Consider the following 18420-nt stretch of genomic DNA (forward strand, 5'->3'; position numbering starts at 1 on the left):
TGGTTAGGATTTTTGTGTGGACTTACAATATTTTGGGGGGAATTTTTTTTTATTTTGGGGGGATTTTTTTTTTTTTTTTTTTTTTTTTAAAGATTAACTTCCCTTAGTTGTTACTATAAATAACTTATATTGTAACTTTTTTATAACTGACCGTAGGGAAAAACCAAGTCCACTTTTCTGTGGTACAACATAGATGTTACTTTCAAATTTTAGGTGTATTTAAAATAAGGTATCTCTACCTGGTAAGGAGTTTTTATGTGGATTTAGAAAAATAAAAGAATTGCAATAATTACTACCACAAAATTAAAATTTGATTTGCAAATACAGGTGCTAGTGTAAAGAAATTTGCTGTGACGGGCGTATATTGTGACATTCTGGCACTCTTGTTTACCAAATCAAGTTAAAAAAACTCTTACCAAGTAAAGGGGGATAATACTATATTTGAGCAAAGTTCATGAGCTAATTAAGCTTAAGGTGAGGTTTGGTGATTCTATCCAAAATAGTTTTTGAACTATAAGCATTTTCAATTTTTTTCCCCAAACAAATAAAGGGGAATAACTCTGCTTTTACTGGGTCAAGGGGGACAATACTATGTGTGAGCAAAGGTCATTTGCTAATAAATAATCAAGTGAGGTTTGATAATTCTAGCTGCAATTCTTTCTGAATTATAAGCATTTTCATTTTTTTTCCCAAACACATCAAAGGGAACAACTCTGCTTTTACTAAGTGAAGGGGGATGATACAATGTGTGAGCAAAGGTCATGTGCTAATAAATAATCAAGTGAGGTTTGATAATTCTAGCTGCAATTCTTTCTGAATTATAAGCATTTTCATTTTTTTTTCAAACTTATCAAAGGGAACAACTCTGCTTTTACTAAGTGAAGGGGGACAATACTATGTGTGAGCAAAGGTCATGTGCTAATAAATAATCAAGTGAGGTTTGATAATTCTAGCTGCAATTCTTTCTGAATTATAAGCATTTTCATTTTTTTTTCAAACTTATCAAAGGGAACAACTCTGCTTTTACTAAGTGAAGGGGGACAATACTATGTGTGAGCAAAGGTCATGTGCTAATAAATAATCAAGTGAGGTTTGAAAATTCTAGCTGCAATTCTTTCTGAATTATAAGCATTTTCATTTTTTTTCTCAATCTTATCAAAGGGAACAACTCTGCTTTTACTAAGTGAAGGGGGATGATACAATGTGTGAGCAATGGTAATGGGGGTAATTAATAATTATGTGAGGTTTAATATTCTAGCTTAAATACTTCTTGATTTATAAGCACTTTTAATTTTGGGCGGACGGATACACACATGCATGGCCAGATGAACATCAGGAAGGACACTGCTAAAACAATATCCCTCTGCCTTTGCCATGGGATAATAAAAAGTTAATGACAGACATAGCACAATCATAATAGCTCACCTGAGAGCCTTTAACTCTGTCTAACTTAAAAAGCCATCTGTTATACTGACAAAGTGAAAAAGGAGGTTTTTAAATGTTTATTCATTTCATATTTTTAACAGTACTCCAGTAAAAACATGCATAATCAAATCAGACAAATAATAAAATATAAGACCACCTATGTGGACATGCCTATAATGCTCCATCAATGACTTTTTATCTTTCTATAACTAATCACAAAGACCTATATGAATGTTTATTTCAACATTCTATATTTTTATAATTTTCAAAAGCCTTTGAATTAGTTTTTTGCAGTAAGTACCCAAGCTGTCTACCTGGCCCGACTTCAAATGTCTTTGGAAAATTTGATCCCTGTTTCCGAGTATACAGTATATGCATTAACTGTTCCCAAGCAACAGGTCTCATCATCTGCTTCCTTAATATGTATTTTAGTGAATCTTGACCTTCTTCATACCTGAAAAAAATAGAGACAATATATAATAACAAGAGCTGTCAGTGGACAGCGCGCTCGACTATTCTCAGTGCTCGATAGTATAATATAAGCAATGAGTAAAACTTTAACATTACAATAAGCATATTCTAAGTCGAAAAGGGGCCATAATTCAGTCAAAATGCTTGATAGAGTTGCCTCCTCCTTTTTACAGACTGGGTTCATGATGGTAAACAAGTATGCAAAATATGAAAGCAATATCTCAATGGACTTTGAAAATATTTGTGGTGGTACACAAACTAACATTTATTCTAAGTCGAAAAGGGGCCATAATTCAGTCAAAATGCCTGATAGAGTTGCCTCCTCCTTTTTACAGACTGGGGTCATGATGGTAAACAAGAATGCAAAATACGAAAGCAATATCTCAACTGACTTTGAAAATATTTGGGGTGGTACGCAAACTTTAACATTTGTGTGACGCTCACGCTAACGCTCACGCCGACGCCGGGGCGAGTAGGATAGCTTCCCTATTCTTCGAATAGTCGAGCTAAAAAAGCTCGAACTCACTAACCTCAAAATTACACGCCCCCTCAAAGACATTTTCTAATTCAGTCCTAAAAACGCATGCACAAAATATTTTATCTCAAAGTACATGTACTGTAAATATAATTTTTGTTATATTCGCGAGGCCGTACATCCCCCAAAAAATTAATCCTCACATAAATATTCAATATTAGTATAATTCAAATTCAAGTGTTACGGATGCTACGGGCCGAAACGGTACAGTACTTAGTTTATCCTTAACTTCTATCGGTTACTTCCCTTGGTTCGTTCGTCTGCCATTTGGAAGTGCGTTTTGTAAACGTTTTTATGAAATTGGTTATACTGTAGAATGTCAGCAAGATTAAAGGCCCAAATAGAGGTATATTTTAGCAGTTTTAAACACAATGCAAATTATTGTAGTGCAATTATTCGCTATCAATTTGGCGAAATATTGAAATGTTGACGTAAATACTGAAATTTGGAGGACTCATTTTAGGATATAGATTTGACATGTTTTTTAGCTCACCTGTCACAAAGTGACAAGGTGAGCTTTTGTGATCGCGCAGCGTCCGTCGTCCATCGTCCGTCCGTCAGTCCGTGCGTCCGTGCGTAAACTTTTGCTTGTGACCACTCTAGAGGTCACATTTTTCATGGGATCTTTATGAAAATTGATCGGAATGTTCACCTTGATGATATCTAGGTCATGTTCGAAACTGGGTCACGTGCGGTCAAAAACTAGGTCAGTAGGTCTAAAAATAGAAAAACCTTGTGACCTCTCTAGAAGCCATATATTTCACAAGATCTTCATGAAAATTGGTCAGAATGTTCACCTTTATGATATCTAGGTCAGGTTCGAAACTGGGTCACGTGCCTTCAAAAACTAGGTCAGTAGGTCAAATAATAGAAAAACCTTGTGACCACTCTAGAGGTCACATTTTTCATGGGATCTTTATGAAAATTGGTCAGGGTGTTCACCTTGATGATATCTAGGTCAAGTTTGAAACTGGGTCACGTGCGGTCAAAAACTAGGTCAGTAGGTCTAAAAATAGAAAAACCTTGTGACCTCTCTAGAGGCCATATTTTTCACAAGATCTTCATGGAAATTGGTCAGAATGTTCATCTTGATGATATCTAGGTCAAGTTCATAACTGGGTCACGTGCCTACAAAAACTAGGTCAGTAGGTCAAATAATAGAAAAACCTTGTGACCTCTCTAAAGGCCATATTTTTCATGGGATCTGTATGAAAGTTGGTCAGAATGTTCATCTTTATGATATCTAGGTCAAGTTTGAAACTGGGTCACGTGCAGTCAAAAACAAGGTCAGTAGGTCTAAAAATAGAAAACCTTGTGACCTCTCTAGAGGCCATATATTTCACAAGATCTTCATGAAAATTGGTCAGAATGTTCATCTTGATGATATCTAGGTCAAGTTCATAACTGGGTCACGTGCCTTCTAAAACTAGGTCAGAAGGTCAAATAATAGAAAAACCTTGTGACCTCTCTAAAGGCCATATTTTTCATGGGATCTGTATGAAAGTTGGTCAGAATGTTCACCTTGATGATATCTAGGTCAAGTTGGAAACTGGGTCACGTGCAGTCAAAAACTAGGTCAGTAGGTCAAATAATAGAAAAACCTTGTGACCTCTCTAAAGGCCATATTTTTCATGGGATCTGTATGAAAATTGGTCAGAATGTTCATCTTGATGATATCTAGGTCAAGTTCGAAACTGGGTCACATGACATCAAAAACTAGGTCAGTAGGTATAAAAATAGAAAAAACCTTGTGACCTCTCTAGAGGCCCAGGGTTCTCGCCAGGCTATTATCGCCTGTCGCGTGCGACATGCCTTCAGACTTTGAGTTGTATATTCGACATCCCTTATTTCCCCCGTCACCCCTTAATTGCCGAAGCGACATGTCATAAAATCATCCCAATAAACACCCCGATTAATTCGATAGTGTATTCGAAAAGCTTCCACGTGCTGCCTGATAGTTTAGGTAAAGCGATGCGAGTTAAGATAACCGATAAACCAATGACAGCTTCCTATATGTGGAACGTGTGACGTAAATTTCATCGTAGCTCCGCCTTTAAATCCTTTGACAGGCGGCATCTTGTGATGTGTACATGAAAGTGACTGTTTTCGCAAGTTTTAAGATTATACATGTCATTAGATATAATGATGATTCAACAATTATCGTCCGAATGTTTTTCGCAATCAAGGAAAGACAATGTAAGGAATTAAGTCAAAAATTGTGCAACACGGTTAAATGCTTTTGAACAATTATCGCCGTAATATTAATGTTTTTCACATGTATGAAATGTGTTTTCTCGGGCGGAATATCGAAAAGACAATGCAAGAATTAATGTTTTCTGTCGTCACTTTCAAAATAGAACTTGTAGAGAAAAGTTTGAAATACCCTTCGTGCATTATTTCAACACGAACGGACACTTTGGTAGAACCACCGACCTTCCGTAAGCCAGCTGGATGGCTTCCTCACATGAAGAACCTCACATGAAGAATTCAACGCCCCGAGTGAGGCTCGAACCCACATCGATGAGGGGCAAGTGATTTGAAGCCAGCGACCTTAACCACTCGGCCACGGAGGCCCCGGTCACGCCAAATGGCCATTGATCCAAAATGGAAACCAGCGTTTCCCTGGATGACAGTCTCAGATTGTGTTGTTTTACATGTATGTACAACAAACAGTTGACATTTTCAAAAACTTAAAATGGATAAGTTTTCAGCAAATAAACTCCGCAGAAATAGAAGACATAAACTTTAAAATACAAATAGATCTGTGTGCAGTGCTAAAATTGTGTTGTTTTATGTACAATAAATAGTAAATGAACATTTTTAGCAACTTAAAATTGATGAACTTTTAATTGTCATTCAGCAAATAACTCCATAGGATTTTTATGACCTAATATCTTTTCTTGTTGTACATGTAAATGATGCTTATTAATCACTGAAAATACCACTATGTTTTTCACTCTGAAATGCACCAGAATGCACCAAAAAGAGTTGTAGTAACACAAAATTTCCTGGGGTGACCCCCATACCCCCCATGCAGGAGGGGACACCCCTCCCGCACCCACCCCTTTGCTCGTCAGAAAATATCCTTCTGCAACATGCCTTCAGAAAATCCTGGCTAGAACCCTGAGGCCATACTTGTGAATGGATCTTCATAAAAATTGGTCAGAATGTTCATCTTGATGATATCTAGGTCAAATTCGAAAGTGGGTCACGTGTCATCAAAAAGTAGGTCAGTAGGTCAAATAATAAAAAAGAACTTGTGACCTCTCTAGAGGCCATATATTTCACAAGATCTTCATGAAAATTGGTCAGAATGTTCATCTTGATGATATCTAGGTCAAGTTCATAACTGGGTCACGTGCCTTCTAAAACTAGGTCAGAAGGTCAAATAATAGAAAAACCTTGTGACCTCTCTAAAGGCCATATTTTTCATGGGATCTGTATGAAAGTTGGTCAGAATGTTCACCTTGATGATATCTAGGTCAAGTTGGAAACTGGGTCACGTGCAGTCAAAAACTAGGTCAGTAGGTCAAATAATAGAAAAACCTTGTGACCTCTCTAGAGGCCATATATTTCACAAGATCTTCATGAAAATTGGTCAGAATGTTCACCTTGATGATATCTAGGTCAAGTTCGAAAGTGGGTCACATGCCTTCAAAAACTAGGTCAGTAGGTCAAATAATAAAAAAACCTTGTGACCTCTCTAGAGGCCATACTTTTCATGGGATCTGTATGAAAGTTGGTCTGAATGTTCATCTTGATGACATCTAGGTCAAGTTCGAGACAGGGTCAACTGCGGTTAAAAACTAGGTCAGTAGGTCTAAAATTAGAAAAATCTTTTGACCTCTCTATAGGCCATATTTTTCAATGGATCTTCATGAAAATTGGTCTGAATGTTCACCTTGATGATATCTAGGTCAGTTTTGAAACTGGGTCACGTGCGGTCAAAAACTAGGCCAGTAGGTATAAAAATAGAAAAACCTTGTGACCTCTCTAGAGGTCATATTTTTCATGAGATCTTCATGAAAATTAGTGAGAATGTTCACCTTGATGATATCTAGGTCAAGTTCAAAACAGGGTCACGTACCTTCGAAAACTAGGTCACTATGTCAAATAATAGTAAAACCTTGTGACCTCTCTAGAGGCCATATTTTTCAATGGATCTTCACGAAAATTGGTCAGAATTTTTATCTTGATGATATCTAGGTCAAGTTCAAAACTGGGTCACATGAGCTCAAAAACTAGGTCACTATGTCAAATAATAGAAAAAAACGATGTCATACTCAAAACTGGGTCATGTGGGAACAGGTGAGCGATTCAGGACCATCATGGTCCTCTTGTTTATAGTTTGACGGATTAGATGTCATTAATCCAGTATAAAGAATGATTTGGGCAGAGGTTCGTTTGTTACTATTTTTCCTTACAAGTGCGGTTACACAAGTATGATACCATTTTTCCAATTTTGCGAATATTATACCTTGCGAACATACTCAAAATTTTGAAATTCGTGAAATTTTGACCCAGCAAAAATATGTGCTTTTACAGTAGAGCTCGATCCTTTGGAATTCCAGATACAGAGATTCAACTGTACTTTATTCTTTTCTCTACCATAAACAGTTACCAAACTGTACTAATCAGAATCCTGTAATATGCTTATAATATAGTGTTCACAACAATCAGTTGTTGTTGGATTTAACGTCGCACCGGCACATGATAGGTCATATGGCGACTTTCCAGCTTTAATGGTGGAGGAAGACCCCAGGTGCCCCTCTGTGCATTATTTCATCACGAGCGGGCACCTGGGTAGAACCACCGACCTTCCGTAAGCCAGCTGGATGGCTTCCTCACATGAAAATTCAACACCCCGAGTGAGGCTCGAACCCACATCGATGAGGGGCAAGTGATTTGAAGTTAGCGACCTTAACCACTCAGCCACGGAGGTCCCTCACAACAATCAATTGCCAGCATGTTGCTTGCCTTACAAATCAGTGAAATAACCTAAAGCTTACACAATTATTAAACATTGTAATCCTAGAAACATTTACAAACAATATATTTCTTGTTTTTATGACAACGAGTGATTTATCAGCTATAATTACCAGTGTAAATATATCAGACACAAAACCTGAAATCTTAATAGCTTAAGAATGTAACAAAGATGTAGTAAAGTATATAATTAACTTTTTAATTTTAATGCAAAAGAATTATTTGCTTTCATACAAATATACATGCAGAATTTGTACACATTCTTCCACTTCTTAGACTTTAAAGGTCAAGGTCAGTCACAGTAGCCTTTCAGGGGCATTAACTTGCTTTCACTGCTTAAAATATTTACATATATATATTTATAAACACATTCAAAGAAGTCATTCAGTGATGTAATTAAACACTTGACTGAAAAAGTGACATACCGGTATTGCTTGCCATCCAGGTTTGAGTGGATTCTGTATTTTGGTTCTTTCAGTGTAACTTTATCCCAGGCATCCCAGTATTTCCAGAACGGTCGGCCACCATACATCAGATTGGTGTGGAATGCTCCGGAGACTGGTAACCTCTTAGTCCTGCAAATGCCCCATTCTTTTCCATACTGCTGCAGAAAATCCAATGCCTGAAAAAACATATTGATAACTTGATAAAAAGTAAATTTCTCCAAAATAGAAACAATGGAGTGCAGAAGGTCTGCTCTACTTCAAATAATTTATCATTTTGGAAATAAAACATAGCCTCCAGACATGGAGCAATAACACTAAATTTGACTGGCTTTGAAGTTATGCCAACTTGAAAGTTGAATAAGTAACAACCATGAAGTGCTAACATCCTACATCAAAGTTATCCACTCAACCAGAATTTCCAGTTGTAGCATAAAGTAAGTATGATAGAATCTATAATTCCATATATAAGGGAAAAACATTAAAGAATAAAAAAAAATTGTATGTTGGGAAAACGCATGTTTTTTCGTGTTATAATTTCTGCAGAATCCCCGAGGGATTGGTTGGTGCTCGAGCCCGTTACGGCGAGGGTACCAACGTATCATGAGAGATTCTGCAGATGTTGTAACACGAAATGACCATGCCCTAACGCTATTCTAGCATAAAACGCGTAAAAACTTGTAAATGAATACAATGTCACTCCACGTCCTTAATGTCTTGATTTTATTATGTTGACATCATTTCCTTTTGAATTACCCGTTTTGGGGCCAAATGACGTTTACACTTTGCCACAGAACGTGCATATATTAAAAGGTGTTAATTATAACAGCACGCGATCGCGAGAATCTCTCTGTTAACACACGTTTTCTCTCCTGTTAAAACAACCCTGAAAAGTGACAAGAACAGCAGTTTTAAGCTAGAATAAATGTTACTCAAGATCATTCTTTAGTGCACCATCTGACTTCTGCTATTTCAAGCCTACATGGGTGCAAAGCACTGCAAACTGTCACAGGCCTAAGACTTCAATCTAATTTCAATATGCTTGTGATGTTACAAAAATCGAGACGGAATATATTTTACACAATTTAGTGGTAGATGTTCAAATTATACTTGTAAATCCTTCATCTGAGCTCTTAAGTGTAGCAAATAACTCAATTACATTTAGAGGTCAAACTTTTCTATGCTTATCATTGGGGATTAACTAAATGTACACATATACATGTAAGTACAAAACTTGCTAAACCTACTGCAAAATCAGTAACGTCTATTGGTGACTAATTTTCACGGATCTTATGCACCGTGTCTAACGTATACGTCGCATTTACGGCGGGTACACTAAATTCACAGTTTATTGTATGTTTCATTACCGGCATTTCCTGTGGATTTTGTCAACATCCTTCAAGGTAAGAAAAACTACTTATTTTCATTAAAGTTCAACGTGTTGAAAGAAGCGATATATTCAGTACGAGCGACAGATCATTCACGCTTCCCATGGTAATGTGATTTTGACTGGTAATTCTCTAGTTTCTTCAAACATTCTAGTTAACAGACGTTTGGTGTCGGTTTCCAACGCGGACATTCACTTGCAAGTTCACTTTCTTGCCCTCAAAACCATTCTATTGATTTTTCATCTGTTTAACGAGAGAATAGTATAACAATTTACTAATATAAATATATATCACGGCATAAATTGCTGATGTAGGGGCGCTATATGTGATGTATACATTGGACACAGTGTTATGGTTATGAAAACCCATAAAATAAATTCCTAACAAGCAAATTCAGTAAATTAATATCTTCCGCCAAGTAGGTTATTTTTGTGAGAGGACTATTTTTTAGAAAGATATTTAATTTCCAGGTATACGCAAGTTCTGTATCATAGAACTTTGCCATGGTTTGTTAATTCATACTTTTTTACCAAACCAAGGGGGAAAACTCTGCCCTAGAGTGATCTGTATTTGTATTAAGCTTCCTGAAGATCCATCAACAATGATCAATGAGTTACTTAGTTTTGTTAGATTTTTATGAATTTTCAAACAAAGGGAAGTAACAGCAGTAACTCAAAAGAACCTAAGGAAAGATGTGCTGAACAGCTGTAGTGATGTGCATTTGTGTAAAATTTCATGAAGAATCATTGATGGATTACTTTATTACGTGGATTATTAAACAATGATAGTGCAATTACTCCAGTCACTGAAGTGATCTTTACAAATTCTGCCCGTGCACCACCTTCCTATAATGATCTACATTAGTGTAAAGTGTTATGAGTCAACCATGCACCAAGACCTCAACTGCCTTATCAACTTTCAGTGCTTTGATTATCAAAACTAGAAATGTGTCACAGACACAGATGCCCTCGCAACATGAAAAAGGTCACAGGCATGGTACTGCTCACAAACTAAAAGAAGGGCCCTTGGCCCTATTTATTTACAAAATTTTAAAAGAAATATTGTAGGAAAACCAGAAAATTTAGTAATCTGTATATGTAGTGAAAATTGGCCGAAAACATTTCAACCAAGGACTGTGACCTTGACCTTTGAGCTAGTGAAATGGTTATTGCGCATTACACATCGTCTATCCATGCTTATCATTTGTGTCAAATTATTTTGAAATCGGACCATGCATGTCAAAGTTATGGACCGGACACGAAGACCACATTATCAGAACATATGTAGTGAAAATTGGCTAAATTCAACCAAGGACTGTGACCTTGACCTTTGCGCTAGTGAAATGGTTGTTCCATGCTTATCATTGTGTCAAATTATTCTGAAATAGGACCATGCATGTCTAAGTTATGGCCCGGACACGAAGACCACTTATGTAGTAGTAAAAATTGGCTAAGTTCAACCAAGGACTGTGACCTTGACCTTTGAGCTAGTGAAATGGTTTTGCGCATGACGTATCGTCTATCCATTCTTATCATTTGTGTCAAATTATTCTGAAATCGGACCATGCATGTCAAAGTTACGGCCCGGACACGAACACCACCCTTTCACAAACAGACAAACAACAAACACACACACGGACAGGGGTAACACTATATGCACCCCGCAAGGGTTTCAAGGGCCATAATTCCGAAAAGCCTGTGGCTTTTTCCGATACGGCTAGTTATCGAACTTGGCCGAGGGCTTATTAATTAGCAAGCACATTTTGTTAAAGTTTGGTGAAGATCAGATGAGAAATGTTTGACTTAAAGAGTGTGGACAAGATTTGTGGCAGACAGACACAGACAGACAGAGGAGTAAATCAATATGTCTCCCACACCACTGTGTGATGGGAGAGATAAATAGTGGTTCTGGCAAAAACGATGAATGAAACGATTTCACAATATTTACCTCTTCATGACCAGCGACCACTTTGACATCAGTACACAGGTAGTTTGCAACCTTACACACAGGTTCCTCTATATCCATACGTGCTCTACAGTACTCCCTGGCTGCCACCATCGCTGAACGAAGTTTAGTTTGATGATCACAGAACACAGTCAACATACCACTTGAGACTGTCTCTGATGCATACTGCATTGCTTTAGCCCTCAATTTTATCATTTGAATACCTGTAACAGTAAGTACAATAAAGTTATATTTTTAAAAGGTCGGTAGTTTGTCTGTGATTTTTTAAATTCCCTTTCTTTAACAATAGAAGTATGGTTCCATTCATTTTCGAATACCAGAGGTCAAACATGTTTCCCTTATTTAAACTCTGGCACATTTTGCCAGTATTTTGTTTGGTTACATTACAGGTAAAAAGTTTCAGCCAACTGACCTTTGGCGACAAATCATTGCAAACCAATCAAAACCGGCCGTGAAATGCGTGACTGTGTCCTTTCCGATATCGATGCAAAAGCATGGAGAATATTATCATTTCTCGAGATAAATTTCTTAACATCCGATAAGAGGAATAAATCTTTAATAATTGCAGTCCTGCAATATCCTCTTTATTTATTTTTAGTAGGTACTTTAATAATATGTTGTTTGCACTTTAAATTTGGCAGGCTGAACAATGGCGAATTGACTGAAGCCACTCCCAGTAATAATTATGAAAGTGCGCAGGCTCATCAAATAAACAAAAGAAATAAATCAGAGATTTTGACAAACCTCTGATGGATGAGAATGACTTCCCATTATCTTTAAAAATTGAATCCAATAATTCATATTCCCACTAATAAGCTGGTCAAATTGACAGCTGTAACCACAAAATTTCATGCCCGTGAAGTCAACAACTGAGTTAATGAATTACATGTAGCAGACCACAGGCTACAACATATCTGATTCTGCAGCAATTATTGAGTTTAGAATAAATAATTACCATCTTCAAAACTAATCATTTCACTTGCTATAAGGGCAGTTAATTCTCCAACACTGAAACCTGCTACTGCAACACATCTTTCCATTGCCTGTATATAATTAGAGAGAAAATACATGCCAATATATTACTTGGGTTGTCAAGACAAAAATAATGTGATTATTGGGCCACATTTAAAAAAGTCTTTGTTTGCTGTCTTCCAGTGCTCCTTAGTTATAATTATTTCATATTTCTCATGGAGATAAATGAATAAAATATGAAAAGATATCTTATGTCATTTTATATCTGATTTGTTGATACTTTTGTAAATATTTGCAAAAAAATTCTAAATTTTAAATGACACAATTAAGCTTAATTCTGCTCTTCTACAACAATGACTAAAACTCTAAATTGTTGTTATCATTTTATTTGGGAGAGATGGACCTCAGTCTGGGTAGGATGTGTGGTGGTGTAAAATGGATTTCCTTTCTGTAGGGTTTAGTTTCACTGGATTTTTTAACAGACGAATTTAAAATAGGGAGAGAGAGTGATATTTGATGAGGCTACGGATCTATGGTAATGTGGTTTAAAAGGATTCACCGAAAAAAGTTTCACTCCCAATCTCCGAACATCGATCTAAAAATTTCCTCCGTAAATACTGTGTGCTAAGACAATCTACATTTCTGAAACTTTACTTAAAGTAATTTACATAAGCCTCTAAATGTTGAAATCTATTTGCATATGTTACGAGGAAAATACGCACACATTTAAAACAACAGAAAACTTACGACATATAAACGCACATGTATTGTTTTCCTGCCAAAATATAATACAGAGTACATCAGCAATAAATTCATTTTTAGTGCTAAGAGTTCAGGATTTTGCTTTTGATTTAACCTCTGTAATTCATGTCTTGAAACGTGAGATACTGAGCTATTTTCATATTAACCAACGATTAATTCATGAATTTTGTGTGGCGACATCGAATAAAAATGGCGGAATCCATTACGTTTTCAGTGGCAGCGCCTATGAGTTTAATCGGGAGAGGTGTTATTGAATGAATAACACAGATTACCCATATAATTCTATTATTCTAAGGACCCATAATGGACAGGAAATATTAGTTCCCGCTTTAAATTCTCTTTTGATTTATATTGACCTGAAAAGAGACTGGAGTAGCCCTTCTGCAAACACAATATCCGTCATGAAACGCACGTGCTTCTTTCCCACCAAAATTATAATAGCGTGTCCACAACGTAATTATTTTCACAAGCATGCGCAATCAACCTCATTTCAAATTTACCAAAAGGATCCTCTGATGTTAAACAAGAGGTTCTTACAGTTTTATATATATATTTTTTTGTGGTTCAATACGCTTTTTCTCTCTTTAGAATGGACAGCAATATGCAGCAGACGACTTTGTGCACGTGAATAGTTCTTTCTTGTTTATGATGCTTTCTATAAAAGATAGGTTCTTATTTGCAACATAATTATTGAAATTTATCAGCAAAAATAACATTTACATCTAGAAAAATATTATAATGGTTTGACGTAAGTATGGTATTTCGCGCTTTGAAAATTTCCTTTAGCACTCGTCGGCAACATGAACATAATTTTGTAAGCTTGTCAATGCAGCAATCAATTAATAGTCTATTAACTGTCATCTTATATATTTTTCACACCTTGTGATGCAAACACGAAGACTAATGTAATTGTGGCCAGTGATAGAAATTCGGGGGTTAATTGAAAGTGATAGATGTTCGGGTGTTAATTGGAAATGCTGCTCTGTCGCTGGGTTAATGTTCTGCCGTTGATCGGAACTTTAAATATACAAAAAAAAAAATTATGCTCAGAGCTCATTGGGCTAATAAAATAATTTGGAGCGCAGTGTTTTCAGCGGGTCAGTTGGAAGACAGCAAACAAACCTAGAATTTTAATTATGGCCTTGGTATGTACTGCCCCAAAACACTGGCAGTAATCAAGAAACAGTGAAACTTGTATCAGGGTTCATACAGAATTCTGTTACTTAATTTCCATGATCTTCAGTGATTTTCCATGATACGGTAATGTATCGCTTTTACATGACATTAAGGCAAATTATTGCATATAACTAAATATTAAATAGATTCACCACTAGTACTGGTCTCTATTTTGGTAACAGGCTTAAAAAATAAGCTCAAATTGGCCGTCTTGTTATGTTCGTGCCTTTCATGTGTGACTTTATTGCTGGCTCGCCCATATTTGATAAATTTATGATAGAGTCACAAACAGTGCACAATGCTTTGTTGAGATTGGCCTTGAATGGTTTTAACCACGCTTTATAGCGAGCTTGAGGATTGAGCTTTAAGGTAACTCAAGTATACTTTCACACTTGGTGATGGATTTGAAAAGTTTCGTCGGAAGTTAAAATATAATTGTTAAAAAGCGCACCCTAGCGGACAGGTGCTCACAGGAAATACTTCTCTCCGCAGTGAATACAGAACTACATTTGATTGCTGAAAATTATTCATCACTCAAAAATAATGCAAGAAAGATTTCCAGTTGTTTGAAAAAATATTATTTTCATTTAAAAGATCAAGCATCGCCAAGAAAATGGAAAAAATGTCATTAATAAGCATAAAGCCATGGGAACGTGACAAATAGGTAATGATGTCACCGTGACACCGGCTTCCCATAAATTTTGCAACATATGATATTCGCTGTTACAGGTATGATGACACTAAATGTAGACTCTTTATTTTCAAGTGAATAGGTTCTCGCGAATTCTTTCGAGTAGTGAACTATATATAAATGATGCATATATTTTTAGCTAAACCTGATTTCTTTGAGCTCGCTTTGAGGCTTTGCCTTATTTCATATTAGTGTTCCTTCCGACACCATTCGTAATTAAAGTTGCAGTTTCCTTTAGATTTACTCATATTTCACGCTTGTCGTGGGCGCTGCCATTACCGGAAATGTTGTCGTAGCAGGTGCCGGTGTTGAGGTAAAATACGCCACGTGAGTCGCACGTTCGTGCTCAAAACTATTCGTACTTAGCGAAAACGCAAGTTCAGACGTCTGTAATCAACAAACCACCTTCGATACTCAATCTTACTAAAAAAAATTCTCGTGAAATACATTGAGATAATTTTTCAAGGCAATTTCTAGATTTTCCATGATCTGTTTGGGATTTCCATGATATTTCCATGATAAAATCTCTTTTCGAAATTCCATGATATTTCCATGATAGTGTGATTTTCCATGGTATTTCCAGGTCTGTGCGAGCCCTGTTGTATGCTTGCTATAAGCCTAAATTAATCTTCAAAGCAATGGAGACAACAGCCTGTCAAGTACAGTATTATAATAGCCTTCCTTATCATTTTAGCCAAGCTAAATAACACACAGGTCTCTTCCTTCCAGTTTGTTTTAGTGTTGATTGTTAATCATGTGTTAATGGGTACATTTCCATCATAATTGAAATATGTATGTACAATAGCCTGATAGCACTGTATATACTCAAATTTTAGAAAACTTAGCTTTAGAAGTATTATAATTTTCAAAAGTAGAATGAAACATGCAATTTTATAGTAAAGAAATAACCTTAGGATATTCTTCTTTTAATCTTTCAACAGCTGCAAGCGATGTAACAACAACTGCCGGTTGACAATATATTGTTTTATTTAACAACTCACTAGGTCCACCTATGCAAACACTTAGCAAGTCGTATCCCAGTATCTCACTGGCTTTGTTGTATAAATTCTCAACACCTGGATAGGCCAAAAGTTTCTTGCCCATGCCAACAAACTGGCTGCCTTGGCCAGGGAATAACAATATTGACGTCTGTTCAGGATCAATATCAGTAGGTCTATATGCATGTTTCTCTTGATTACGAAGATATTTCCTTTTCTCAATATCTGATGGGAAGTCTATTTCTATATTTTTATCAACAATGGAGTTTTGTATAGCCTGTTCAAGTTCAATATCGGAAGTTGTATGGCCTCTGTTCTATATTCAAGGTCATCATATCAAGACCTTTATTTTTTAGCCGCTTTTTAATTCTTTGCGGAACATATCGACCTTCAGCTGGTAAATTAGTTGAACTACCCTCGCCGTCATCATTTGTATTTCGACTGCAAAATAAGCGCCTGTGAAACGAACATACTGACAGGCAGTAAGATGTACATCTTTTTAAAGTACAAGTATTTAAAGTATGAAATATATTTGATCTTATCATGTTTCGTTTTGATTTTCCGAGGAAAAAATGCTCAATTGGCAAAAAAAAAAAAAAAAAAATTCTCGTGTTGATGTATCAAAAGTAGTCGCAACTTGTTTTTCTTTACGAAGTAATGAGCGTCTACAATTCGTGATCTTAGTCGTAAAGTGTAAGATTTGATTGGAATTCGACAAGCTCTGTCCCTCTGTCGTGTGGAAAATCTTTTTTATTTTAGGACATGTTAAACTATCGATATTTTCATATATTCCAAAGCTCAGAATATTGGGTGGATGGATTTTAGCAAGGAATTAGATATCGTCCACATACCATGATAATCTTACATATATCGTAGTCGGTTCAAAAGCTCACATGAGCTTATGTTGTACTTGTTTGCTATCTTACCGACTTTAAATAAATATTATCTTATCTTATATATGGTCAAAAAACAACCTATTTTCCAATGGTTGGTTTATTTGTTACCTGGTTACAGTGGTTACATAGGTTACAGCAATTTAGAATCATAATCAAACTTAATGTTTAATCCTGTTTTCAAGTACGTAACCTGGTTACCTGATTTTGGCATATATATTGTATCATTTCACAAACAATACACTAACTGAGATCATTATAAAATAGTAAAAATACCACAATGTTAAATAAATAAATTACCAAAGTAGCAAAAATTAAGTTTTCATAATTATTTTGACGTTCTATGACCTCCTGTTCACTGGTGTAACCCTTCTGACACCGTATCCAAAAGCGTTTCATGGCTACATACAGTAAAATCAAAGCCTTGAGATGTCTGGTGGTTGCGGGTTTTGCTAGATTTATTTTCATTTTAAATACCAATCTCTAAATATACATGTATAAGAAACAAATACTAATGTGCCTCATATCTAAGATAAACTCTGCCTGACCTTACATGAACAGCTGGAAGTCAGTGATGTAACCATAGGCTGGAATACCTAATCATTGACAGGTCTTGTATAATCTAAATGGCCAGTGTGAATGGATAGAGGATGAGTAAGAACTGCTTCATCATTGATAATTCATCCGCATTGTTCATGAATGGGACTACTTTGTGTAGCACATGAACATATCCTTTGGATGTGATTTGGAATCAAATAAAGATGCTACATGATTGTCAGAAATACACTTAACTTTGGTAGCGGGATAAACCCGCAACCAAAAATTCCTAAATAGTGAGAAAAACTGTAACCTGTAGCCCAGGTTACAAACACAAATGCTTTGGAACTTAGGTTATTTTAGGACAGATCTACCATGATAAGCTTCTTCATAATATAAGCTCATTATGACCTGTTGGACGAAGTCATGCCTTGGCAGAATTACACTAAAATTAGTTGTAGATGGTGCATCCATAGAGTAACGCAACGGAAGACAGCTGGGATAACAGTTGCCTCGGGTATAAACGATTGCTTTGAAGCCGTTCACTGCCTTTGCATATATAACAGTATATGTCATCCAGTTATAATTCCAGGAAATCACAGATTTTCGAAGGTACAATTCTACACCGTATTTGCTTAAGTTTTATACTCTGCGAATGATTTTGGTACAATTCTGCGTATCTTTCGGACAGGAGTTATATAATAGTTATTACAAGGTAAGGCTGGACCCAGTCCTACGACCACCTTGTGGAAAAACACCAGATGGTTCGCCTTCAGGCTATGATAGAAGGTTGAGCTCTTTCAGTATCTGGTTGATTTATACTGCCTAAAGACTGATGTAATCCTTTGTTGTGAACCTGCATGACTGTTTCCAATTTTACAGTGTCCTTTGTGTTAAGATGGAGTTTCCAAATAATGTGGACCTTGCTAATGCAATGCAGGAAAAACTTCGGCAAGTTTTGGGACAGTGCTTAAGGTTTCTTTTAGGGAACACGAGGGTGGAGTTGGATTTCTTGGTAAGCTTGCTTGTTAATATGAGTGCCTCATATCAGGTCTTCTGATATGGTGACTCCAGGGTAAGGATTAATTGGAACCTTTTGAAGGACCTGTTTGTCAAGAAAACACAACGTTACTACTTTTTGGATTCCAGTAGTAACTTTTAGGGAAATACTTCCACAG

The 18420-nt window shown here is 36.3% G+C and overlaps 1 protein-coding gene across 1 annotated transcript; it reads right to left on the minus strand.

The window, feature by feature from the left end:
- Positions 1 to 1634: 1634 nt before the first annotated feature.
- LOC123548990 (probable malonyl-CoA-acyl carrier protein transacylase, mitochondrial) lies at positions 1635 to 17818 on the minus strand. Its single transcript, XM_053546790.1, has 6 exons — positions 17687 to 17818; positions 15724 to 16128; positions 12169 to 12256; positions 11196 to 11416; positions 7843 to 8039; positions 1635 to 1879 (listed from the first exon to the last, which is right to left on the minus strand). The coding sequence occupies exons 1-6, from the start codon at positions 17816 to 17818 to the stop codon at positions 1666 to 1668; spliced, it is 1257 nt and encodes a 418-aa protein (XP_053402765.1). The 3' UTR covers positions 1635 to 1665.
- Between the last annotated feature and the right edge of the window lie 602 nt (positions 17819 to 18420).

Source organism: Mercenaria mercenaria, chromosome 6 (genome assembly GCF_021730395.1).
Source record: "Mercenaria mercenaria strain notata chromosome 6, MADL_Memer_1, whole genome shotgun sequence".
NCBI lineage: Eukaryota > Metazoa > Mollusca > Bivalvia > Venerida > Veneridae > Mercenaria > Mercenaria mercenaria.

Bases quoted from the DNA above. Each gene is read 5' to 3' on its own strand.
- LOC123548990 (XM_053546790.1), bottom strand. From the start codon at position 17,818: ATGACATATACTGTTATATATGCAAAGGCAGTGAACGGCTTCAAAGCA. The intron at 11,417-12,168 runs GTAATTATTTAT...TTACTGTTACAG, and splicing joins AATGATTAGTTTTGAAGATG to GTATTCAAATGATAAAATTG. The intron at 8,040-11,195 runs GTAAATATTGTG...ATGTTTTTTCAG, and splicing joins TGGTCGCTGGTCATGAAGAG to GCATTGGATTTTCTGCAGCA.